Genomic DNA, 27,940 nt, shown 5'->3' with positions numbered 1-27,940 from the left:
TTAGTTAAAACAGCTCTGCTGAGATTAATGTATGAAGGCAGACATATTCAGTATTGAGATGCTGGTACAGTAGCTATCCTGCACTTTATGGATTATTGAGTTTAATTACTTGTCTGACTTTGGTTGAAAGCTGTACTGTACTGGTTTTTCCTCGTTCCTTACTACTCCAGGTAAGTATTCAAAATCGTGTGCTATAAAATAATTTCTCTTTCCATGTCATCACTTTTACCTCCCACACCCCCTCAACCCCACTGCTGTCCTTTTCTTTAGTACATTACATCTATGAGGCCTGATACAAAAACATAAGATTTCAATCTGTTTAAATAATTGCAAAATGTATTATTGTAAAAGTGTTTTTTAAAGTAACTTTAACATTTAGGGATAGTACTCACAAAAGTCTTATCCGTGAACCTAAGTTTAAATCAGTTCAACTAGTCTCAAGGATCATGGAAACTCAAAGGTAAATTAGAAAATGCTGTGCAATCTTTTAATGTTAATCTAAAATCCCTTTGCCCAAAGCTGGCAATGCCTCTAGATTGACAAGGATTGAGTTTTCAACAATTTCTCCAATTTTGGACAGTTCAAGTAGGTTTTCTTAAGTACTGGAACTAGTGGGCACCTTTTTTTTAACAATCTAAAATATATCTAAATTTACCATTAAACAAAAGAAAATTTACTAGTGCAATCTGGACCCAATTTCCTCATTTTGTTTAAATACAGAAACCATCTCTTTGTAAAAAAAAGTCTAATATTTTCAACATTGTGCATCTTCAAGTAGAAAAGGAGACAACAAAAGCACATTATCTGCAGCAGACTAAATATTGTGAAAAGATAATGTATGTTAATAAATTTCTAAAGAATTGTCAAAAAATATTTTTGCATTTGGCAGGTATGTACTCACAGTTTTAGATAAATTCTAAGGACTCAACATGAACACAATACTGAAGCTAATCATAAGAAAATACTACACCCATTACATCTTTATTGTGTACATCACATTTCATACATGCATAAATACATAGTATATACCTTCTCAAAACTGCTTCCAGATTGTTTTCTTGAAGCTGTACTGTACTACTTCATCATCGCTTAGGTTGCATACATTTCATACAGTTATAAGCCCATCAACAGAATTAGCTCAGGAATAAATTACACCGCAGGATTTCAAATCTGTTCATTCAAATTAAGACATATAGTCAGTGCAATACAGTTCCAAACTGGATTGAATAGTCTGTGTTTGTCAAAAATTATGGGATGGTTTGTCACATTAACAACTGGCACTTTCAAAGTTTAGTTGTTTTGAAAGCGGAATCCATGACACAGTTATATGTCCATGCGCTTCCAAAATAAATACCTATTAAAATTATAAATTAATGCAGTTCATCATTTGATAAAACTGTATGAATATAAACTTTAAATACTATTGGCAATGCCCTTCATGACACTTTATTAAATGGAAAAAATTCCTTTAATCTGTTTCCACCAATTCACGAAATAATGCAATTGATTTCTGAACAGTAACTTCATCACTGGCTTTCCATGGATAACTAATATCAAGCACTCAAACAAGAGTTAACTCAAAAACATTATTAGTAATTATTCCTGTGTACTTATTATTTTAGCGAAATAAAGCAGTGCAAAACCCTTTCCGAAATTATGGAACCCTTTCATTATCCAAGCTAGAAACCTGATTAATTTTCAAAGGACAATTAGTGTATACTCAGGCTTTCTAAATTAAAGATATTTTACAAAATTAAATGTTGATTCTAATAAATTGGCATTTCAATTATTTTAAAAATCTTTCTTACTGTAGTGTGAATGTCCAATAAATATTTCAAAGCCTGTAAAGTGTTCAAAGTGGTTTCCTATACATAATATACAATAAACATATTATCAGCTGTAGTCCAAGACTTGAAAGTGCTAAACAATGAGATGTACCTAAAATAATGGTGGGATGGAGAGGGTTAAGGCGATGGAGAATAGTGGAACAACAGAAAGAGAACTGAAAAAGGATTGACAACTGAGGATGAACATAGGAAGTACTGAGGAAGAAGAATTAAGTATTAGCTCTGGATTCTAGGCATAAAGCTTCTTATTTTTTTGGAAAAACGTTTTGATCAAATTCCTCAGATTTCTGAATAAGTCCTTCGTAAAGAGGGAAACACTGATATTATTAGATTTTGGGGTGGGTAAGCAGAGAGCCACATGTAGGTTCTGGCCCTCCTTAAAAGCGAGTTTGACATTCAGAGGCTTCACAAGTGTTTGCACAATAACTTAAAACTTACTGAACTTTCTGAATTACAGTGAAATCTAGTGCAAAGTTCTTGGAAAAATACCGCTCCCAAGTTATGACTCATACTAAATTACAGCATCATAGACAGTGTGAATCAGTCTGTCAGTAGAGGTTCCTGGATAATGACCAGAAGCAGCTAATTTTTTTTTGTACTTAGATCTATAGATCTAAGGCACCTACCCCAGTCAGACTAATTTCTCTGTACAGACCAGGCGAGTAATCCAGAATTCACTGGCAGATTAATGTGTTTAGCCACTGAGCCATTTAATAGCCTTCTTAATTCACTTCCATTCAAAATTAAAAGAAACTTTTTAAGAAATTTGTACTTGGCATTCTGGATTTAAACTATGCTTTACAGTCCTAATTCTTACTTCATCTCATGAGATCTTCCAACAAAAGGGATATTCTCAATGTCAGAGAGTTTCTCAGCTGGTCAACATGCTTAGGTTAAAGAATGGACATCTCCTGTCACATTGCCAGGATGAGCTAGTTAGGAGCTGGCAGGCAGGCAAAGCAGCCAATTAAGGAAGACAGATGGGGCTTTCACACTGCTGGTGCAATTTGACCACTGGCATCTCTCTCTATGCAGAAACACTGAGAGAGATGGTTACTGCTCAACAGAGGGAATGCAAAATGGTACCTCCACTTTGAGGAGCCTTTGCAGAGCTGGTAGAGGAAGTTGTATTATGTTTGCTGGGATTAAGCAGGTAAACTCAGTAACTGTACGAGAAACTCTTCCAGCGGGGGCATCAGAGCAGTACAGATAGTCTTTGATGCTGCAGACTACTTCTTGGGTCATGGAGCCCTGCCTCTACTGGCATTCGCCACCCTCTCCCCCATTTCACAGGGAGCTGCTGGGAATCCACATCCATGCAGCTGGAAGCTTCCTCACATGAGACCAATGGCATAGGAAAATGGTTCTTCATTGCACCTTCAATTGTTACAATTGGCCACCTACCTCTGGGAAACTTTTGTAGTGGCATTACTACAATGGGCAATCGTCGCAATGTGGCTTCACAACATTTTAATGGGCCACTCACCTCACAGGCTGTCATCCCAGGGCTGGTAAAATCTCAGCCAAAGTCTCTCAGCATCCCTTGGGAGAACTGAAACATGATTACTACATAACTTGTTTCAGCTGAGAATTTCATAAGCTTGCAGATATGATTTGATAGACCTTTTAAAATAAGTAAATCAGCGTCCTATTATATCACAGCTCATTCACACAGAGCATTCAGTTGGAGCATATTCTTGTAGAGTTAGTTTCACATTTATAGCTTTTTAATGTAACTGCTGAGATCTTCAAATGCTTGCTGAGAATGGCTTAACATAGCGTAGATTTTTAAAACACATCACTTGATGTTTATAAGAGTAAACTCAGCAGAACAAAACTGTCTTCTGGCGAAGATTTTCTGGAGAAATTATTCAGATGATTTCAATTGTCACTCTTGTTCTGAAAAATAACAGGCTGCTGTATCAACAGGAATTTAATGGGAGGACCACAAATGAGCTACATTTTCATTCTTCCAGTAATAAATATCAAAAAAAGGGAAACAAGCAGCTGTGTTGAGGTATGTAGTAGCAGCATGCAGACTGGACAATTTTCTAGGAATTTAATGCAATGCAACATATTCGAGTGCAGTACTTTAGCTTTATTTTGCTATCCCCTTTGAACTAAGAATTTTATTTCAAAGTCAGGAGAAATAAATTTTGAATTTTAAGAATGCCTGCTGTCTATTGTATCTGGAAAATTGCATTCTTTGATGCACATTGACCTTTCACATAAATCCAATAGATTGATATAGTAAAGAGAATCATTCATAGTTTCTGCAAGTAAATTAACCATATGCACATTTAGGTATAGAGAAAATGAAAAAGAAACCCAACTAACCTAACAAAATTACTTCACAGTATACAACAAAAGCACTTGAATCAAAGCTGGTTATCTGTAAGATTAATTTGTATGATTAATTTAACCTTTAAAACAGAAAGTATAATTCCACATTTGTTAGACTTCACCTTTCAATTATGAAGGATGCAAAAGTGAAAAATTGAAATATTCTTTAGTAAATTTCTACTTAACAACTTGGGTATTTGCAGAGTTCTTTGAAACAACATTAAATTAAATCAATCCACAATGAAAGGATTCTGCTATTAACAATTTACATCAAGCATTTTAGAAAAAAAAATCAATTTCAATTTTCTCCACTGTATATTTTTGCATGGCATATTGCTACAGACTGGGGAATTAATAGGACCTCTGCCATCAACAACTGACAAAATTCTACCATGTTGATTTTGAATATATTAAAGTCAATAATTTTGCAGTGCAATTTACTAGTAAATCTTAGTCCTAACCTGGTGTTTCGCCAACCTTGTTCAAGCTGCTGAATGTTTGGGGAATGCATGCAAATGTATGTAATAGAGAGAAGTATTGAAATAAAGAGCTTCTCTCCAGGTGGTATAATGCCTAAGTATGAAGGGAGACACGTGACATATGTTTTATTATGTTGGGAAGGGAAACAGCAACAAAGTTGTATTGGCAGTTAAACATGAGCTTGAATGTCCTTGGAATACTTTGACATCCTACAATTTAGGAGCATCCCAGTTTTGAGTTCTCCACCACTGACAGTGCTGTCTTCAGTTGTCAGGTCCTTAAGTTCTGGAATTCTCTCCCTAAATCTGTCCTTTCCTCCTTTAAGAAACTCTTTAAAATCTATCTTTTTGACCAAGCTTTTGGCGATATCCTTTAATATATGCTCATGTGACTCAGTGTTAAGCGTGGCTTGATAACATTCCCACAACAGGATATTCAACTATGTTAGAGTTTGGCTATGTTTTCCAAAGATTGTGTACTACCAAAAGAAAGTCTAATGAAAAAGATGTTGTGTTGGACTGTAGGATAAAGATGAAAGCTTCTCTCCTCCAACCTCCAATCTGTCCATTGGTTGAATTATCTCTGCACATTGGTCAAAAATTGCAGTTCTCAATTCTCACTACATTACCTTCAGATGTAAAGGAGCACTTGCTCTGGTAACACATGGAGGACCTAAAGGGTGAAACTCACATCTGATGCTCTCACTAAATAAAGCTTTACCACACATCACTGTCAGAAAAATCAAAGCTTTATGGTCTCCAAGCATCAGATCAATTCACAAAGGTCAGCCGACGTATTTAAAGAATTTAACTTCTTGATTTTTTAAATGTCTGGATGGTTTCAATAATTTACTTGCATATACCCAAAGTCCATGTATTCCCAAAAGCTTTAGCAAACGTTGTTCAGAATATCTTTTTTTAACTATAGGAGAGTTGTTTCCAGCGTGAGAGGGCACTTCTGGTTAGGAGCAGAGTGGAAAGCCACAGATTTGCTTTGTGTCAAGAATTTGTCGCAAGATCTTCAGAACCACACATTTATGGCGAGCTATCCAGTGAAGCTGCAGGGAAAATAAAATAAGATCAGCTCCAAGCACATGATATGGTATAGTGTAATAATGTAAACAGACTATTTAGAGCAGAATGCAAAGTCTCCATACAAATACACTGACTTTGTTCCCTAAAACTTGGGTGGCATGGTGGCTCAGTGGTCAGCACTGCTGCCTCACAGTATCAGGGACCCAGGTTTGATTCCAGCTTTGGTCGACTGTTTGCGTGGAGGTTGCATGTTCTCCCTATGTCTGCACGGGTTTCCTCTACATACAAAGATGTACAAGTTAGGTGGATCAGCAATGCTAAGTTGTCCTGTAGTGTCCAGGAACGTGCAGGCTAGGTGGATTAGCCATGGTAAATGCAGGGTTACGGGATGGGTAGTGGCTGGGTTTGGGTGGGATCCCCTTCAGAGGGTCAGTGCAGATTCGATGGGTGGAATGGTCTCTTTCTGCATTATACAGATTTCATGAAACATAATAACACTTATATAAAAACTACATTTAATGTGGGAGAAGTCATCCCAAAGTAGGATTTGGCAAAAATGCCAAATGAAAAGATTATAAAATGGGTGACATCAACTTGGACAAAGAGCTGAATTGTGGATTAGTGGTGCTGGAAGAGCACAGCAGTTCAGGCAGCATCCAAGGAGCTTCGAATTGGACTAGCATGCTACATGATTTTGAGGAAGGTAGAGAAACAGGACAGTTTTGAGTGGAAATTTTAAAAGTCAGAAAGGCACGAAGGCCGAAGGATTTTGAGCACTGGAGGAAGTTAAAAAGGAACAAATCCATTAAGAAATTTAAAGCAAAAATCAGAATGCTGAATTCAAGGAGTCAGGGAGCGATGAGCCAGTGAGATTATGTTTTCTAAGTGAAAGATTGGAGATCAGGTAAAAAAGTATTAAAATACTCATATCCTCAGAAATTACAATTCAGGGGTGCTTGGAAGTGAGAAAAACAGAGGAAAAAAGGATAGGCAGTATGATGTTGTTAATACTTTGGTTTTCCACTTTAGGTTTAAAAAGATGTATAGTGCTTCTTGCAACTACTTATTTTAAAATTACTTCAACTACTAAAATTTTGAATGGCTTCTGGCATTAGGAGGTACTGTACATCAGGACAACAGTAACGTGCAAAGTTATTGCTGAACATCAGCTTCCACCAGTAGTTACAAGGTCTCTCTTTATAACAATGCCATTCCATTAACTTTGTGTTTAATTCTAATCTTGTAATCGAGAAAACAATGTATTTTGAAGAAGGATGCTTTTTCAAGACTACCAAATGCACACTATGAGCTAAATTGCGCCAAAAGAAAGAATGCTCTGATGTCAGGAAGCAATTGGGGTCATTTAGCTGTATCACCATTTGGTAGGACAGACACAGGGATTTTGCCTGCAACGGCCATTGAAGAGCCAGTTGGCTGGGAAGCTAGTTAATAACTATGTGGCATCAGAGTTCACGTCCCTCCCTATCCCAGAGGAGTGTCATAACAACTCCAAATCGGTTGATTCAAAATATTAAACGAATAAGTGGCAGGCAGGTGGTTGCTCTGGCAAGTCGAAGGCAGGAACAACATTTAACAGGCGGTCAGCATCTGTAAGGCGAACCGCAGACAAAGCGGGCAATGAAAAGAATGTTGAATAAGGGAGACTGGGCAGGATCAACAGGAATTAGAGGAATGATTCCATCAACATCTAATGAAGATCCATTAGAAATGCTGCTCCAGGCTGTGAAAGGTATGGGGAGAGGAGTGCCTCCCAGTGAACTGGAGGAGACAGCAAACCTTACCAAGAAGGGTAGCTGGAACTGGCTGACAATGTCAGCAGTCAATGTGGTTATGATAACATGGGTGTAGATGGAATTGTTTCAACAACATGGTATATATGATATAGCAAGATGATTGACATAAATGATAGCAGGCATGCAACTCTGCACATCATACATGCTGCCCATGTGGGAACAGGTGAAACCCATGCATCATGTATGACCAGGGCAAGAGACAGTGAAGGCTCAGATCTGTCAGAGTTGATCACTGCATTTCCAAGACTGAATGGCAGTTAACAGCAGACTCCCAGTGTCCATAACGAGGGATGGGAAAGCTGGCATATGCTAATCAGCACTATGAACACGAAACACAATAGACGTAATGTCTAAATCTGATTCATAATGCCAGGGAGCGTAGAACTGGAGGTGCAGGTGCGGAAGTTCATAGCAGTTGTGATCCCAATGGAAAAGCTGGCATGGAAATGGAATGGGTTACAGAGGGCAGCCTGTCACTGAGGGCAAGGAAGGTGTAATGTCCATGGAGTAAAGTGATGAGTCTATCAATCCTTCTGACTCACACTGGTCTTCCTGTGGACCTTGATGATCTCAGGAAGCTACAGATCAGGGACAGGCAACAGAAGTTGACGGGAGGCAAAAGATGTGTATATCACTCTTATTTTTTCCCCTATTTCTAATAGTGGTTGAGGCTCTGACATCACACAATTCCTCAGAGGAGGAACTGCAACCATTTGATGAGAGAGTGACTCATCAGGTCATCGCACCCTCCATCAGCACAGTCACATTCAAAAGTCAGTGGACACAGATTCATGGTTAGAGATGGGACACTTGCTGGTGAGAAGTGTATAAATGTGCATGAATAGGCAATGGAAGCAGTGACACCTGTGGCCTTAGTTCTTACTTGGTTTTGCCTAAAGGTAACTGTAATCTCACACTATGTGGGCAATTGTCAGTTACCCAATAGCTTATCAAGGCAAACTGTTATTTAAAAGTTATAATTTCAAAGTAGTGATGCAATATTACACAACAGCAATGCAGAATGGGCAATAAATAAGGAAAAAAATTCTGTATTAACTGTGTAACAGTGGCATGTTGAATCTTTGGATCACTAGTACATGATCTGGTAAAATATTTTAAGTCTCAGATTCTGATTGTTTACATATTCCTATACAATTTCTTAAACTTGGAGGAACTGCTTGGGTGAAGTTCACAGCAGATTAAGTGTCTTATTTTTAAGTGTGACCTCCAGAAAGTCTGCAGTAGTGAGTAGAGTGGTTTCTTTCTTGATTATATGTTTTTTGAGATATGTTTCTTGATTAAACTTAAAATATAGGCCATAACTATTAATTTAACCGGGGACAGTGTTTGTAGAGGAATAAGACAATGTTATTTTCTGGATGTGTAGATTGTGAAGGAGCAAAAATGGCCTTTAGTAGAGTGATATGTGCTTCTTGTCAGACGTGGGAGTTTAAAGAGAGTTTAAGGGTTACTGCGAATTATATCTGCAATAAATGCTGTTGGTTGTGAATCTTATTGGATCGAATGGAGACACAGTTAGAAGCAATGAGAAATTTTCAACAGCAACAGTATGTGATGGATGGCAGTTTTAGGAAGGGGGTAATGTCTCAGATATGGTCACAAAGATGGGATAACTCCAGGAAAGGTAAGAGAGGTAGGCAACTAGTGCAGGAGTCTTCTGTGGCTATACCCATTTCAAACAAGTATTCTGTATTGGAAAATGTAGGGGGTGATGGATTCTCAGGGGAAGGTAACACGAACAGCCAAGTTTCTGGTATCGAGACTGGCTTGAATGCAACAGGGGCTCGTTGGGTTCCAAGAGATCAATTGCGTTAGGGGACTCTCCAGTCCAAGGTAAAGACAGACGTTTCTGTGGCCAGCAGCAAAAAAGCAGAATGGTGTGTTGCTTCCCTGGTGCCAGGATCAAGGATATCTCAGAGAGGGTGCAGAATGTTCTCACAGGGGACAGGGGCCAGCAAGAGGTCATTGTCCACGTTGGAACCAATGACATAGGAAGGGAAAAGGTTGAGATTCCGAAGGGAGATTACAGATTACAGGACTTTAAAAAGGAGGTCCTAGAGAGTAGTAATATCTGGATTACTTCCGGTGCTAAGAGCTAGTGAGGGCAGAAATAGGAGGATAGAGCAGATGAATGCATGGCTGAGGAGCTGGGAGAAGGATCCATATTTTTAAACCATTGGAATCTCTTTTCGGGTAGACGTGACCTGTACAAGAAGGACAGTTTGCACCTAAATTGGAAGGGTTCTAATATACTGGCATGGAGATCTGTTCGAGCTGCTCAGGGGGGTTTAAACTAGTAAGGTGGGGGGGGTAGAACCCAGGGAGATAGTGAGGAAAGAGATCAATCTGAGACTGGTACAGTTGAGAATAGAAGTGAGTCAAGTAGTCAGGGCAGGCAGGGACAAGGTAGGACTAATAAATTAAACTGCATTTATTTCAATACAAGGGGCCTAACAGGGAAGGCAGATGAACTCACGGCATGGTTAGGAACATGGGACTGGGATATCATAGCAATACTGGCAGCTTAATGTTCCAGGATACAAATGCAACAGGAAGGGTAGAAAGGGAGGCAAGAGAGGAGGGGGAGTGGCGTTTTTGATAAGGGATAGCGTTACAGCTGTGCTGAGGGAGGATATTCCCGGAAATACATCCATGGAAGTTATTTGGGTGGAACTGAGAAATAAGAAAGGGATGATCACCTTATTGGGATTGTATTATAGACCCTGCAATAGTCAGAGGGAAATTAAGAAACAAACTTGTAAGGAGATCTCAGCTATCTGTAAGAATAATAGGGTAATTATGGTCGGGGATTTTAACTTTCCAAACATATGACACTGCCATAGTGTTAAGGGTTTAGATGAAGAGGAATTTGCGAAGTGTGCACAAGAAAATTTTCTGATTCAGTATGTGGATGTACCTACTAGAGAAAGTGCAAAACTTGACCTACTCTTGGGAAATAAGGCAGGGTAGATGACTGAGGTGTCAGCGACCATAATTCCACGAGATTTAAAATAGTGATGGAATAGGACAGACCAAATCTAAAAGTTGAAGTTCCAAATTGGAGAAAGGCCAATTTTAATGGTATTAGGCAAGAACTTTCAAAAGCTGACTGGGGACAGATGTTCACAGGTAAAGGTACGGCTGGAAAATGGGAAGCCTTCAGAAATGAGATAATGAGAATCCAGAGAAAGTATATTCCTGTTAGGGTGAAAGGGAAGGCTGGTAGGTATAGGGAATGCTGGATGACTAAAGAAATTGAGGGTTTGGTTGAGAAAAAGAAGGAAGCATATGTAAGGTATAGACAGGATAGATTGAGTGAATTCTTAGAAGAGTATAAAGGCAGTAGGAGTATACTTAAGAGGGACGTCAGGAGGGCAGAAAGGGGACATGAAATAGCTTTGACAAATAGAATTAAGGAGAATCAAAACGGTTTTTACAAATACATTAAGGACAAAAGGTTAACTAGGGAGAGAATAGGGCCCCTCAAAGATCAGCAAGGCAGCCTTTGTGTGGAGCCGCAGAAAATAGGGGAGATACTAAATGAGTATTTTGCATCAGTATTTACTGTGGAAAAGGATATGGAAGATATAGAATGTAGGGAAATAGATAGTTACACCTTGCAAAATGTCCATATTATAGAGGAGGAAGTGCCTGATGTCTTGAAATGCATAAAGGTGGATAAATCCTCAGGACCTGATCAGGTGTACATTAGATCTCTGTGGGAAGCTAGAGAAGTGATTGCTGGGCCTCTTGCTGAGATATTTGTATCATCAATAATCACAGGTGAAGTGCCAGAAGACTGGAGGTTGGCAAACGTGGTGCCACTGTTTAGGAAGGGTGGTAAGGACAAGCCAGGGAACTATAGACCAGTGAGCCTGACCTCTGTGGTGAACAAGTTGTTGGAGGAAATCCTGAGGGACAGGATGCACATGTATTTGGAAAGGCAAGGACTGGTTAGGAATAGTCAACATGGCTTTGTGCGTGGGAAATCATGTCTCACAAACTTGATTGAATTTTTTAAAGAAGTATCAAAGAGGATTGATGAGGGCAGAGCGGTAGATGTGATCTATATGGACTTCAGTAAGGCGTTCGACAAGCTTCCCCATGGGAGACTGATTAGCAAGGTTAGATCTCACGGAATACAGGGAGAACTCGCCATTTGGATACAGAACTGACTCAAAGGTAGAAGATAGAGGGTGGTGGTGGAGGATTGTTTTTCAGACTGGAGGCCTGTGACCAGTGGAGTGCCACAAGGATCGGTGCTGGGTCCTCTACTTTTTGTCATTTACATAAATAATTTGGATGCAAGCATAAGAGGTACAGTTAGTAAATTTGCAGATGACACCAAAATTGGGGGTGTAGTGGACAGCGAAGAAGGTTACCTCAGATTACAACAGGATCTTGATCAGATGGACCAAGGGGCCGAGAAGTGGCAGATGGAGTTTAATTAAGATAAATGCGAGGTGCTGCATTTTGGGAAAGGAAATCTTAGCAGGACTTATACACTTAATGGTAAGGTCCCAGAGAGTGTTGCTGAACAAAGAGACCTTGGAGTGCATGTTCATAGCTCCTTGAAAGTGTAGTCACAGGTAGATAGGATAGTGAAGAAGATGTTTGGTCTGCTTTCTTTTATTGGTCAGAGTATTTTCAGGAGTTGGAAGGTCATGTTGCGGCTGTACAAGACATTGGTTAGGCCACTGTTGGAATATTGTATGCAATTCTGGTCTCCTTCCTATCGGAAAGATGTTGTGAAACTTGAAAAGACTCAGAAAAGATTTACAAGGATGTTGCCAGGGTTGGAGGATTTGAGCTATGGGGGGAGGCTAAACAGGCTGGGGCTATTTTCCCTGGAGTGTTGAAGGCTGAAGGGTGACCTTATAAAGGTTTACAAAATTATGAGGGGCATGGAGAGGGTAAATAAACAAAGTCTTTTCTCTGGAATCGGGGAGTCCAGAAGTGGACGGCATAAGTTTAGGGTGAGAGGGGAAAGATATAAAAGGGACCTAAGGGGCAACTTTTTCACGCAAAGGGTGGCATGTGTATGGAATGAGCTGCCAGAGGAAGTGGTGGAGGTTGCTACAATAGCAACATTTAAAAGGCATTTGGATGGGTATATGAATAGGAAGGGTTTGGAGGGATACGGGCTGGGTGCTGGCAGGTGGGACTAGATTGGGTTGGGATATCTGGTCAGCATGGAGGGGTTGGACCGAAGGGTCTATTTCCATGCTGTACATCTCTATGACTCTATGACTCTAATCCCTGATCTGTTAATTCTTTGGAAGATAGCCAACTTGTGTCCTTCAACAGCATTGAAGACCAGCTTATGACTTACAATTACTGTTAACAGATAGCAGTGCTACACCTATTTAATGTTATGTATTTCAAGAATCACCAATAATTTTGTCTTGGCATGAAACCATTCGCAGTTATCACAGAAAACAAAGACAACCGATATAATAGTAAATAGTTCTTTTTTCATAAGTATGTCTAACATTAATAAAATAATACTTAAAAGCTATTTTAATGCACAAATGTTATTATGTTAATAAAATATAAATGCCAATAAAATCTAATTTTGCAGAAGGCATTCAACAAGAAAAGATATTTAACATTTTGGAGATAATCCCCCAGAGCCTAAACAGAGGAAGGTTTCCTCTATGCTAGATGACGTAATGTCAAATCCACCTATGAATTTATGTTTTACTATGATTAGCGTAGAAGAAATTTTCCAGTTTATTTCATATTTTGCAGTTACAGAGTCAAATTTCTGAAATTAAATACCTATGATTTACAGTAGCCTTCCGGAACTAACTTAACACCACAACCTCTGTAGAAGTTTCACTTCTATTTTCTCATTGCTCTTTTGGACAAATGAAACTGAATTCTTATGCTCAAGGCCAGATACACTCAACATCCCATTTTGTTTCCTTGCAACAGTACATTGCTGTTGAATATTTTTTCTCACATCTATCTACATGTCTGGCCTTTGTCTGCACTTCATTTGATACTTAAGAAAAATACATGCCTGTTCTTATGCTCCTAAAGTTTACCTCATTTACATTGAAATCAGTCAGAAGGCATGTTTTCAGAGAGTAAGGGACAGGAATGAGAACAGATTCCAGCTGTTGCACTGAATAATTTGACAACCCTTTTCACACAAGCTGTTGGATTCCCAAGAATAGAGCAGACAGTCATGTCTTTTTAAGTAGCACATGGCTTAGGAAGAGGAACATGGAAGAAAAGAAAAATGGAAATTGACAGTGGAAGTAACTAACGTATCCAATTACTCATGCTATACAATGAAAATAATGCAGTTTAATTTTTAGAAAATCTTTCTCTTCCATCCCCCACCTCTTATAATAATGACAACGAGCAATTTAATTTTGTTAAAGGTCTGACGTAAATGAATATGATCAAGAAACAACAGAACAAACGCGTGTTTTTAAACCTAATTGCCTGTGAAGCACTTTACTATTGTAATTTTATAATAAATTTTTAGGCTGTTTGTCAATTTCAGCCAGGACTGTGGCCACTGAAGTTACACATGGACATAGTCAACATTATGGTCAGCAAGCAAGGAGTATGACGCTGATAGTCTTTCATTCCACCTCAACCACATTTCAGTGGTGCAGCTCTAAGCTTTAGTGTCAATTAATTAGAGTTTTAGTTGTCAACTAAGAAACTCATTTAACCAAAAAGGCACAGTTGAAATGTCATGTGTATTGTTCTGGGCAAGCCTGCAATCCATTAAATAGAAGCAGAATTATAAGAACAGTAAACAGGAAGTGACAGTGTCCACATCAAGAAAAGTCCAAAACCATCGAAGACAAGGAAGAAACCAGTCAGTCTGGGGCAATGGGGGGGACTAGGTTTCAGTCAGTCACTAGGGCTGACCCTCTGGGAGCTCTTGTCCTGCAGTCCGACCAGAATGTTGAAGGGTCTGTCCAGAGCATTGTCAAAGCTGAAGCTGACTCATGTCGAGGGCTCAGGTGAGCTGTCACAAAGCTAGTCCTTTTTTTCTAAAAGCTGTTCCTTGACTCAAGGATACTCTATCCTTGATTTTTTTTGAGGGATAATAAACCAGGCCGGGCTCCGGTCAGTCTGGTTTGGTACAGAGATGAAAAGGATTTTGAGAGGCCTTTTGTTTATATGTAAACAGATGAGACTTCAGGCCAAAGTGGTCATGTTTTAGACGTGACCTGTATAATGAAAGGGGAGTGGTCAGCTTTCTAGCCGAGCAGTTCAATCCAGAACTAGTTGAGAGTTCAACAGTGAGCTGTGTGAAAACTCTCTTCTCTCTTTCTGCCCTTCTAATTTCAACCTTTAAGCATCTGTTCCATTTTTTAACTGTGTTTTAAGGGGATTTGCTTATTGGGACTGTTGTGTACATTCGGACAGCATAACTACGTCCAGTTTGGATGGACTGAATTCTGTTGGGGTTCTTTATTCTGTTCTTTGTGTTTCACTGTGTAATTTTGTACGTTTTTTTCTGTTTTAAACCTGGAAGTCAACCTTGCTAACTTAATCCAGGTAATTTTCACTATATGCTTACTAAAAAATTTGCAAAGGTATGGTCTGGGCTGCCTGTTTAAGAATGTTTTGAGTGGTCTGGCTTAGTCCGTAACAGATTGGGGGCTCTTTGCGGGATTTAAAACAGAGAGTGATGGGTGCTAGTGTCTTTATTTCAGATGTAGGTTTGGTTGGATGGACAAAGCTTGGGATAATAATATCTCACTTAGTAGCCAAAAGGTTTCTGGAAATGAATGCAGTGACATTGGAAGTTTTGCAAAAAGTGAATAAGACCAAGCTGCAGGAATTACCAGAGAAGCTGGAATTGGAACTGCCTGCTTCTGTGAGGAACAGAGAGATAATTACAGCAGTAGCTCAGCGTTTAAACTTGCTGGAGAAACCATCAGAATCTAGAGAGATAACAAGAATTCAATTGCAAATGAAGCAGCTTGAATTAGAGGCGAGAAATAAGGAAAGGGCAGCAGAAATGAAACAGCTTGAGTTATGATTAAAAGCAGAAGAAAGGGAAAAGAGCGAGCAGAAGAACAGAAAGAAGAACAGCAGAAGAGAGGGAAAAAGAGAGAGCAGAGAGGGGAAAAAGAGAGAGCTTTTGAACTTCCAAAACTGATACTTAAAATGAAAGTCAGCTTAAAAGGCTGCAGATAAAGGCTGAAGATAACCTTAGCGAGGAAATAGCGCGAACTCATGTGGAAGAGCAGAGAGTTAAAACAGCACGGTTAGTAGCTGAAGTGGCTGATGATTATGAGCTAGTCCATAAAACTTGGTTTGGCTTCCAGAATCAATTTCAGTCCATGAGGGATAGAAATTGCGGCAAAGAGAAATCCTCACATGGCAAGGGAAAGGTAGATCTCAGTGAAGATCATAAGGATAACTTACCCACAGGGTAAAAAAGAAACCCTTGAGGGGGTCAGAGAAGTTAAAAAGCTCAGGTGTTTTCATTGTAATAAAGTGGGCCACACGAAATCACAGTGTTGGTGGGCTAGGAGAAAGCCAGGTGTAGGAAAACTGGATAAACATGGAAGTTTTGTTGGACTAGTAACAAAAAGCATGACAGAAGTTAGACAACTGCCTCAGAGTGTTCAAGATAATCAGGAGGTTGGTTAAGGAGGAAGTGCCAGATCTGCTTAAAAAATATACATGTAAGGGTAAAGTTTATTCACATAGGCCAGGAGCAGTAGGTAAGGAAGTTACAATATGAAGGGGCACAGGATCCTCTCAGTCAGTAATGCTGAAGGGTAAGGAGATATGTACTCCTGAGGGACTATTGCCAGAAAAGGTACTGGCAACAGGAATTCATGGTGAGACAAGAAGTGCTCAATTATGTAAAGTGAGGCTACAGAATCCACACAAGAGTGGAGAATTTATGGTAGGAGTGCTGGACAAACTCTCAGCTCCAGGAATACAACTTGGCCTTGCAAATGATATAGCTGATTCATCGGTAGGCGTGCTGCCTACTCCAGTTGAAAAGCCAGTGGAGACGCTAGCAACTGAAGACATGAAGAATGTTTATCCAGGAATTTTCCCTGATTGTGTAATCACAAGATGACAGAGGCACAAGCAGGAGGGATAAAAAGGCACAAATAAGGAAGCTGACATAGCATTATCTGAGACCTTTTTTGATCAGATAAGTGGAACAGAAAAGGAGCAAAAAGAAAGCTCTGCTACAGTTATTGAATTACAGCAGAAAGATGAGGAGTTAAAACAGTTATATGAAAAGGCATTTTCAGAGAAGAAAAATGAATGCATCCCTGTGTGTTATTACTGAACAAATGATGTCTTAATGAGGAAATGGAGACCATCACACATTCAAACAGATGAGAAATGGGCAGAGATTCATCAAATGTTTTGCCAGTAGTGTATCGAAAGGAGGAGCTGCAAGTGGCACATGAGCTATCACTTGGAGGTCATTAAGGGGTGAGGAAAACATAGGCTAAAATACAAAGACATGTTTACTGGCCTGGACCACACAAAGATGTAGTTGTATTTTGTCAAATGTGTCATACATGTCAACTGATCAGAAAACCACAGGCAGTCATGAAACCTGCACCTTTAATGCCTATTCCAGCATTTGAGGAACCTTTCACAGGAGTCTAAATTGATTGTGTAAGTCCCCTACCTCAAACAAAAAGTGTGAATAAGTATTTATTAACAATAACAGATGTGTCGACTAGATTTCTAGAGGCAATCCCATTACATAATATCAAGGCAAAAAGAGTTGTAGAAGAATTACTTACATTTTTTTACTAGTTACGGACTGCCAATAGAGATCCAGTCAGATCAAAGATCAAACTTCACATCCAAACTATTCAAGGAGGTTATGGATAACTTGGGAATAAAGCAATTCAAATCCACTGGATGGTAGGCACGTTGCTGACCATTATCATGCAAAGGCCAAATAAGAAGATTTCAGCCTCCCTGCAGGAATAGATGGTAGATGGGAAGGTACACTGGTATGATTTCAGTAACATGAACATGTCATGTTGCTCACGAAGAGCTGTCATTTCCAGCTGCACAGGATGCCACAATGTGTGGAGTGGAGCCCAGGTGGGAAATGCTGCACATGAACTGACTTTCCTAGGCACGATGAGGCCAGCTGGCAGTGTGAAAGTCTCAGAGAAACATCAGATTACTGTCTCCACAGATCTCCTGAAAGCACCATAAGGATGACACAGATCAAACCTACCTTTACTGTGGGTAACTTACTTCTCTGAGGAAACTGCAGGCACTGCCTGCTCCGACACCAAAACCAACAAGAGCAGAATCAGAAGCTGCACCAGCTACACAGGCACAACAGCCTGCACAAGATGGCCGACAGAAACAATGTTCAATCAGCTATTTGCATATGATCCAGCAGCAAAGTCAACAATGCTTTAGGACAGCACCAGCAGCAGCTGGATGAGCATCAACACCATCTACCCAGGAGCCTCGATGGAGACAGTCACTCTCCATTCCTGTGCAAACGCTCCATTTCAATGAGCCACTGGAGACTTCTGCACAATCTCAGAGGCATCCAATCACTGCAGGGATCTCTATTGGGACTTCTGCTGTTTGTGATATAAATGGCACAGATGAACATGAAAATGTAGGTGGTTGGACTATTGAGTTTACAAACTATACAAAGAATGGTGGAGTTGAGGATAGTGTAGAAGGTTGTCAAAGGATACAGCAGGATATAGAGCAGTTAGAGAAATGGCAGATGGTGTTTAATCTGGGTAAGTGTGAGGTGCTGCACTTTGGGAGACCAAATGTTAAGGAAAAGTACACAGTAAATGGCAGGGCCCTGAACTATGTTGATGTACAGAGAGATCTTGGGATTCAAGTCCATAGCTCCTTGAAAGTGGCCACACTTTCTAGTGGGCGGCATGGTGGCACAGTGGTTAGCACTGCTGCCTCACAGCGCCTGAGACCCGGGTTCAATTCCCGCCTCAGGCGACTGACTGTGTGGAGTTTGCACGTTCTCCCCGTGTCTGCGTGGGTTTCCTCCGGGTGCTCCGGTTTCCTCCCACAGTCCAAAGATGTGCAGGCCAGGAGAATTGGCCATGCTCAATTGCCCATAGTGTTAGGTAAGGGTTAAATGTAGATGTAGGGGTATGGGTGGGTTACGCTTCGGCGGGGCGGTGTGGACTTGTTGGGCCGAAGGGCCTGTTTCCACACTGTAAGTAATCTAATCTAATCTAATAACAAGTACATAAGATGGTGAAGATGGTGAAAGACATGCTTGCCTTTATTGGTTGGGAAATTGAGCACAAGAGCCAGGGTGTCATGTTGCAGCTTTATAAGACTTTGGTTAGGCCACATTTAGTATTGCACTTGGCTCTGGTTGCCACATTACAGGAGGGATGTGGAGGCTTTGGAGAATATTCAGGAGAGGCTTACGAGGATGCCGCCTGGATTAGAGAGTATGGAGCATAAGGAGAGGCGAGAAAAACTCAGGTTGTTTTCTTTTGAGCAGCAGAGGCTGATAGAAGTCTAGAAATGCAGAGATAGGGTTAACAGTCAGAACCTTTTTCCCAAAGCTAAACGGGGAGCATGCATTTAAGGAGAGAGAGGGAAAGTTCAAAGGAGATATGAGGGGCAAGTGTTTTTTACACAGACAGTGGTAGGAGTCTGAATGTACTGCCAGGGTTAGTGCTGGAGGCAGATACAATAGGGGTGTTTAAGGGACTTTTAGGTAAGCACATGAATATGGAAGGAATGGAGGGATGTGCATCAAGGGCAGGCAGAAGGGATTAACTAATTTGACATCACGTTTGGCACAACATCGTGGACTGAAGGGTCCATTCCTGTGCCATACAGTTTTATGTTCTACTAGACCATCAGAATTTTACTCCAAGTATGTATCATGGAGACCGAAATGATTGTCTTCAATCCTGCCACAATCTCAGATTCCTTGCCACCAATCCATTCTCCTAGTATTTTTCAGTGAACGAGATGCCTGGATACTAATTTGATCTTGAACTGAACTTTGGACTCCATGTGCTCCCAGCACCTACACCTTTTCCTCTAATGTAACACATCTCTATGCTTATCCCTGTCCATTTGTTCCTGAAACCTCCATGTGTTTATTTGGTTATCTGTAGACTTGAATATATCAATGTTTTCCAAGTCAGTCATTCATCTTCTACTGATCAAATACAGGAGCTATTTTGAACCTTTGTTGTCCATACCCTTAGTTGTATCAAGTACTCCCCATTTACTTACCACCCATGCCACTAACCCACACTGGCGTATGCTATCTGAATGCCTTGATTTCAAAATTTCCTTCCTTGTGTTTAAATCTCTCCATAGTCTTATACCCTTCCTTTTTCTGGAACCTCCTCTAGCATTACAATATTTAAAGAACTCCCTGCTCCTTCACTTCTAGCTGTTTATGCATCCCTGATTTCCTTTGTTCCAGCATTTGTGTGCATATTTTTGGCTAAGATTTACATTCTGAAATTACTTGCCTGAATCTCCCCAACTTCCCCATTCATCTTTAAGGCACTCCTTAAAACCTACCCCTACTCTTCTAAAACGTTGTGTGCCTGGTTTTGTTCCCTTGAAGCATTCTGGTGTACTTCACTATATTAAAAAGGACCATATAAATGCAAATTGGTGTTTCTATAAACGCTATAATGAAAATCAGTACTATAGAATTAAGTTTCCTTGTAAAAATGTTGAAATGATTTAAGATAATTGTTCGATTTGAATTTTATCCTGAAGGGTAATGAATATTATATAAGTAATAAAGAATTGAGACATGTATTTCAAGTTAAAGGCCAGACAGTATTGCTTCTGTAGTGGGGATAAGTGATTGAAAACATTAGCAGATTCCATAAAATGTTCAAACAATCTTGACAAGAATGGATTTAGAAGCATGTCACATTAAACTGACGCACTGTAGATTTTTCAGGGAGAATTGAGTTTGTGCTATCTGGTGAAAATAATTTAATTGGATGTTCAAAGGGTTTGAAAAAAATTCACAACAGAAACTTCTGAGTATGTTAAGGCATGGGGTGGTTAATTAAGAGTACTATCTATAAATTAAGTTTGCAATGTTATTCTTAGCATGTAAATATAACAAGATTTTTGTGACTCACTATATTCACAGAAACAGTATCGAATTGGCTGGGTATATGGAATTGAAAGCTGCATTTAAATGAAATGAAATTAGAATCAATTAAAGGGAACTGCTAGAAAATTCTGGAGATCCTCAGAAAGGTAAAGATGCCTTTTAAGGGTCAAGATTTAACTGTCAAGAGGCCAAGACATTGAATGCCTCTGTCCCCTTTTCCCTATAGTGATACACACTGAGCTGGTACAGGTTGTGAGCTCACGAGAATTATGGTTCTATGGAATTAATGGAAAATTAGCTAACTGGATTGACAGGAGACTTGGCAATAGGAAACAAACGGAAATAATTAAAACAGAACAAGCTGTCTGTGCATTGACTAAACAAATTACACTAGCAACTGTTTTAAGTCCCCTGCTGTTCAGACTATCCAGAATTGATTTGGGAAGCAGGCATCTGCTGAAATCTAGCATTGCTAAGCAACCAATTTAAAGGTCAACAAATAGCATTTAAAAAGTAGTTCAGTACTCAATGATGCAGACTTACTAAGCAATAGCAGGTTAAATTTTGTTGCAGATATAAATCTGACATGTTGCATACTGGAAATAAATGCAAATTTACTTGTATCTGTCCTTGGGGTGCAACTGTTGCTGATAAGGCCAATATTTATTGTGCATCCCTAATTACCTTTGAAATACCACTGGTGAGCTGCTACCTTAAACCCCTGTGGTTATATGGTTTATGTATGCTAACAATGCTGGTAGGAAGAAAGTTTCAAGATTTTGACTCAGCAACAATAAAAGAAAGGCACCTGCAATGCACCCTGACGTGTCTGCTACTTGTGTTCTTCTAGATAGAAGAGGTTGAGAGTTTAGAAGGCGTTACTGAATTAAGTATGCCAAATTGTGGCAGTGCATTGAAAGATGTTACACATTACTGTCACTGTCTGTTGGTGGTGGACGGGGTACTGATCAAGCAGTTTGCTTTATCTTGGATTGTGTTGAACATTTCAAGTCCTGTTAAAACTGCATTCAGCTAGACAAGAGGAGAGTATTCAATCATATTCTTGACAAATGCCTTGCACACAGTGGACAGGCCTTTTTCCCGGGCTAGATTTGCACATCAAGATGGGTTGGAAAGGGGTTTTCCCAATTTTTCCTTCCCCATTGCTTTAGCTTCTATCTCAAATTTCACCTCTTTCAGAGGATCATGTGACTTTGGTTGTGGTGCACAGTTTGCATATTATGCCAGAACGGTATTCCAATTGTATGGAAAGGGCGGCTTGATCAGATAGTTCTTTGCTGTCTGTTGCTGTTTGTACAACTGATGAGGGATCATCACCAAATAAGTTTGCATGTAAATACATCGTTTCCAGGGAGCGGCCATAACATTTGTGTCATAAGTTTGCTACCCATTTCTTTTAAGATCAAAATAATGGAAATATTGGTTATCCATTCAAAACATAGCATCTCAGAGCATATTACAACATACTTTTAAGCAATAATCTAAACATTCAAACAAAAAGTCACAGTATATAGAAGACATGGTGGGGTGGTCTTTCTCTACAGTTTAATATCGTCTCTGTTCTATCTAAGACAACATTCTCAAAAATTGCATAATGGTGGCTTTGACACAAGCATCCAACTGTTTGTGGAAAGTGAACAGCAATAAACCACAGTGAAAGGGAAACAGCTTGCAAAAAACACAGGTTTTTCTATTTAGACACTTGCACAACTTTTTTAAAAATCTGAAAAATAATTTCTCAGGAGCCATTTCTGGTATGGAAATCACTGATCTTGTGAAAACACTGCTTGAAGGTGCAATTCTTTTTATTTTGAAATAAACAGAATCCATTCAAAATAAGCTAACATGTGCTTAACACAGCATAAGGGTAAGGAAGTTACGTTGAACTTATAAAAGACACTAGTTTAGCCTCTGCTGGACTGTTGCATCCAGTTCAGGGCTCTATATTTTATTAAAGATGTAAAGCATTGGAGATAGTGCAGAAGAGGTTTTCAAGAATGGTTCTAGAGATGAGGAACCTTCGTTATGAAGGTACACTGGAGAAGCTGGGATCTGGGAGAAGAGATGGCTCAGAAGGGATCAGATTGAATTCTTTAAAATCATGAGAGGTTTGGAATAAATAGGGTGAAACTGTTCTCACTCATGAAAGGATTGAGAATCAGAGGGCACAAACTTACATTTATTAGGAATAGTAGAAATGATGTGAGGAAAAGTTTCAAACAATGATTGGTCAGAACATGGAATGCATTTCATGCAAATGTGGTGGGGCAGGTTACATCAAAGTGTTCAAGAGAGACTTTGATTGTTATTTGAAAAAAGGAATACTGCAGAGCTATAGGGAGAATGCAGGAGAATAGCACTTGGAGAGCTGATGCCAACAAAAAAGGGGCTGAATGGACTTTCTGTTCCGTAATAATTTGTGAACACAGGTCATCATGCTTACTTCGCATAATGCATAGAACATTACTCAATACAGCATTTCATTTCTGCTTTTTGATTTTCAAAAAATTTACAGGAAGATCTCATTGTAACTTGATCGCATTTGTACCAGTTTTCCATGATTTTAAAATCTTTTTCTAAATTTAGTGGTTGAGTGAGAGACCTCTGTGAAAAGTCATCCCTGTAGTTCCTACTGGAAGGAATAAGTGTGAAACCGCTCTGTCCTGGTGCCATGTATCAAGATCCATAAATCTTAATCTGTAAAATCTTTCACTGTATTTTTCAGAGAAATTGCGTGCATCACAGAGTGGTGTCCATCAATCTATTTATACTAGTTGAGTAACTGTTCCTCTTATTGAGCAACACGGGAACCATTTTCCAATTGGGTCTGTTGTGGATTTCTTTAACAATACTATAATGGAACTAAACTTCCAAAAAACAGAGCAGAGCAAAGATCTTAAATCCCATTTTATGGATTACGTGTTAGCAGAAGAATGTCACCTCCTACAAATCTCATTTTTTGTCATGCTCTTTTTAATTAGAGTTCCATTCAATAGCCTATTGAGGAAATGCCCTGACATTTAATGTAATTTAGTACACAACAATATAGAATAACAGCTCCAAAAGCCTGAGCTGTAAGTTTATGATTTATTTTTTGCAGAAGAGAAAATTGGAAGCTATGGTGGTGGAAGGAAAATGAGATTTGAGAGTTTTTTTGCTTGGCTGAGATTCTAAACTTCAAAATTCTGTTGTGAAAGAGTGAACCTGAACTGTTGGCTCATGTTAACAGAAAAGATTAATATGCAAACACTGTTGGACTGTGTACACTCAAGTTTCAATGTGGGATATGTACAGTGGCAAACAAATACAGAGAACTCAGTTCAGACATTGACCGTCTTTCTTCCCAGTATAATAACTTCATAAAATGCTATTAATTTTAACCCACTTGAATAGTGGATTGCAATCTTCTTGAATATATTGTTTGACTTGATGCCCACCAATATGCAATGAGTAGTTTCATTTTCAAATGCCTAATTAAAGATGACTCGTAAATCTAAATGAAACCTAATTAATTTTGAACAGTAAGTCAGGACAATTCTATCGTCCACTTTATGCTACAAAAACGTAAAAGGTGAGAGATATTTATATTAATTTACAAACATTACTCCTATAACATAATTTATCGATCAGATTGTGAAGCTATTAGCTCATCTGATGTCTTCAAATAAAAAGAGGCAAGATTTCACATTAAAGTCACTTTTCTTGATACAGGCCTTAACTTGGTTGGCGTGATAGGATAAACAAGATAAGAGGAACAGACCTAGGTGATCCTTACTAGGATTTCAAAAAACAATACACACTGAAAAACTGAGAAGTAGCACTGTTAGAGAAATGCACTGATTAATTGTCTCATCTTGAATGAAAAGTTTATCTATGAACTACTTCCTGTTCCTATGAACATAATACAGACACTGTATTATGCTGCCACTCTCAAACTATGCAAGAGCAACCCATTCCTAATCATGTTACAATTAGAATTTACAATTTACGACACAAATATAGACTTTTTATAAGAAAATCCAGAGTATTCAACCAATCCAGAGTCCACGAATAATGATCTAATTCAGAACTTTCTTTCCAAACCACCACCTACTTCAGAGAATTTTCTTCATGATTTCTCATTTCAAATATTTTTAAAACTTAATGGTGAAAGTCTTAAATCAAATAAGTACATGTTTATTTGGTGAAAAAATGCCGCGGTGATTTGAAGAAAAACTGAAAGAGCATATTAATTAAAACAACTAGGCTGAGATAATCATTAAAATCTCTGGTTTATTTAGGAAGTTGTTGCAGAAGGGAAAGCAGGCAACCACAGTGAACAGAGGACAGACATTAAAAGGAATTAAGATTTTAAAATTCACCCATTTAGTTTTCATTATTTAATGTGCTAAGTGCATTACAAATAATGACAAAATATAAACTCCATTCCTCCACTGGCGAATCATGCTTTTGTGGATGATTCATACTGATGGCATTATTCCTGGATTTGTGTTGATTTGTTGAGAGAGTCCAATATGGAAAAGCAGCTCCCTGGAGTACTCTCGGTTAATAACTAATGAAATCAATTTGTATTGACCATATTGAGGCTCAGTATCTTAAGAATATTCATTTTGCAAAAATAAAAAGCCCTGAAGTTGGTTTTTAAAGAAATACTGACATCAAGGTTCCCTTCAGTTTGCACCTTTAAATTAAATCAATTGTTCTATATTTTGTCCTTTCTTTCAATGTTGTTATGATTTCATTTCACTTGAATAGAATTGCCTTTCTTCAATTTATAATGCTTCCACTTTAGGATGCAAGTTGAAGTAAGTGTTACAGCATTTTATTACATCCTGTAGCTAACAAAATTGGTTCTATTTTCAATACTGTAAACGATTACCTCCCAAAGCAGATTGAAAGAAAAAAGATTTGCACCTGACTTTGCAGACAGAATTTACTCAACACTAGAAACCACAACATAATAATCAACTTAAATTGAACAGTGCAGATTAGAAATGTACGTGTGTGACAGCATAAGAAAAAATACTGTGGGTGCAGGAATAGGCCATGTGGCCTCACAAAACTGCTCGCCATTCAATAAGATCACATCAACTCGAAAGGTGATTCAACCATAGGTTACAAAGGAGCTTAAAGATTACATTTGATCAAGGGAATGGCTTATGAGAATGCTAGAAATAGTGATAGGTCCAAGCATTGGGAGCAAAGGAGGCTCAAGAAACTAATATGGAAAGGGAAATGAGAATATGAATACAGGCTATTGAGGAACAAAGGCCGATTGTAAAAGCTTCTATTGATATGTGTAAGGAGAAGGATTAGCAGGATAAATGAGGCCATTACAGATGGGGACAGGAGAAGAAAAAGAAAAAGGTGGAGAAACTAAATAGATACTTTGTGACTGTGTTCATGAAAGAAGATATGGAAAATCTCCCAGAAAGAGAGTCATAGAGATGTACAGCACAGAAACAGACCCTTTAGTCCAACTTGTCCACGCCAACCAGATATCCCAACCCAATCTAGTCCCACCTGCCAGCACCCAGCCAATATCCCTCCAAACCTTTCCTATTCATATACCCATCCAAATGCCTCTTAAATGCTGTAATTGTACCAGCCTCCATCACTTCCTCTAGCCGCTCATTCCATACATGTACCACCCTCTGTGTGAAAAAGTTGTCCCTTAGGTCTCTTTTATATCTTTCCCCTCTCACCCTGAACCTGTGCCCTCTAGTTCTGGACTATCCCAGTCCAGGGAAAAGACCTTGTCTATTTATCCTATCCATGCCCCTCATGATTTCATAAATCTCTGTAAAGTCACCCCTCAGCCTCCTACGCTCCAGGGAAAACAGCCCCAGCCTGCTGAGCCTCTCCCTAAAGCTCAAATCCCCCAACCCTGGCAACATCCTTGTAAATCTTTTCTGAACCCTTTCAAGTTTCACAACATCTTTCTGATAGGAAGGAGATCAGAATTGCAGGCAATATTCCAACAGTGGCCTAACCAATATACTGTACAGTCGCAGCATGACCTCCCAATATCTGTACTCAATACTCTGACCAATAAAGGAAAGCATACCAAACGCCTTCTTCATAATCCTATCTACCTGAGACTCTACTTTCAAGGACCTATGAACCTGCACTCCAAGGTCTCTTTGTTCAGCAACTCAACCTTACCATTAATTGCATAAGTTATCCTGCTAAGACTTGCTTTCCCAAAATGCAACACCTCTCATTTATCTAAATTAAACTCCATCTGCCACTTCTGATTGGCCCATCTGATCAAGACCCCGTTGTAATCTGAGGTAACCTTCTTCATTGTCCATTACACCTCCAATTTTGGTGTCATCTGCAAACTTACTAACTATACCTCTTAAGCTCACATGTAAATCATTTATATAAATGATGAAAAGTAGTGGACCCAGCACCGATCCTTGTGGCACTCCACTGGTTACAGGTCTCCAGGCTGAAAAGCAACCCTCCACCACCACCCTCTGACTTCCAGCTTCGAGCCAGTTCTATATCCAAGTGGCTAGTTCGCCCTGTATTCCATTACTTGTCAACTTCTGTAACTAAAGGGTTAAAATCAAATCAAATCAAATATTCATCAAGAGTTAGTACTTGAAACAAATAGCTGGCTTGAAAGTTAAGGAAGAAATAGCAAATCTGGGCAGAGTCAACATAGATTTCGGAAAGGGAAATCACATTTGACAAACTTGTTGGGAGTTTGAGGATTCTACGGTATTGATAGCTTAGATAAAGAAATAGATGTGGTATATTTGGATTGTCAGAAGGTTTTTGATTATCGGTCCCAAACAAGAAATTAGTAAATAGAATTAGCGTGCATAGGATTGGGGGAGCATACTGATATGGATCACGAATTGGTTAATAGACAGAAAACAGATTAGGAATAAATGCATCATTCTCAAGATGGTAGATTGTTACTAGTGGAGCTCTACAAGGGTCACCACAATCTATGTGAATTACTTGAATGTGGGGAACAAATGCAATGTTTCCAAATTTGAAGATGACACCAAACTACATGGAAACATAAATTACAAAGAGCATGGAGGTTTCAAAAGGGCTTTGAAAAGATGAGTGAATGGGCTAGAACACAGCAGATGGAATATGATATAAACAAATGTGACATTATTCACTTTGGTCAAAAGAAAAATGAAAAGCAGAATATTTCTTAACTGGGGAGGAATGGGAAGTGCTGGTGTCCAAAAGGATTGAGCATGAATAGAAACTAGTGATTAGAAATTCAAAGTGAGTTTTGCGATACATTTCAGGGGGATTTGAGTACAG

The 27,940-nt window shown here is 39.1% G+C and overlaps 1 protein-coding gene across 2 annotated transcripts in view; it reads right to left on the bottom strand.

Annotated features, from left to right (window-relative positions):
* samd12 (sterile alpha motif domain containing 12) overlaps positions 1 to 27,940 on the bottom strand; it is a 157,193-nt gene that overhangs the window by 30,195 nt on the left and 99,058 nt on the right. Inside the window, exon 5 of one of the 2 annotated variants that reach the window (XM_072571220.1) lies at positions 19 to 5,727. The exons of the other annotated variant lie outside the window; for it this stretch is intronic. Coding sequence (XP_072427321.1) covers positions 5,705 to 5,727 — 23 coding nt within the window. The 3' untranslated portion in view covers positions 19 to 5,704. Of the gene's footprint in view, positions 1 to 18; positions 5,728 to 27,940 lie in introns of those variants that run through there. 2 annotated transcript variants of the gene reach the window in all.

Source organism: Chiloscyllium punctatum, chromosome 5 (assembly GCF_047496795.1).
Source record: "Chiloscyllium punctatum isolate Juve2018m chromosome 5, sChiPun1.3, whole genome shotgun sequence".
Classification (NCBI taxonomy): Eukaryota; Metazoa; Chordata; class Chondrichthyes; order Orectolobiformes; family Hemiscylliidae; genus Chiloscyllium; species Chiloscyllium punctatum.
Note: the sequence above shows the minus strand (reverse complement) of the source record. Positions and strands in the feature narration are given on the sequence as shown.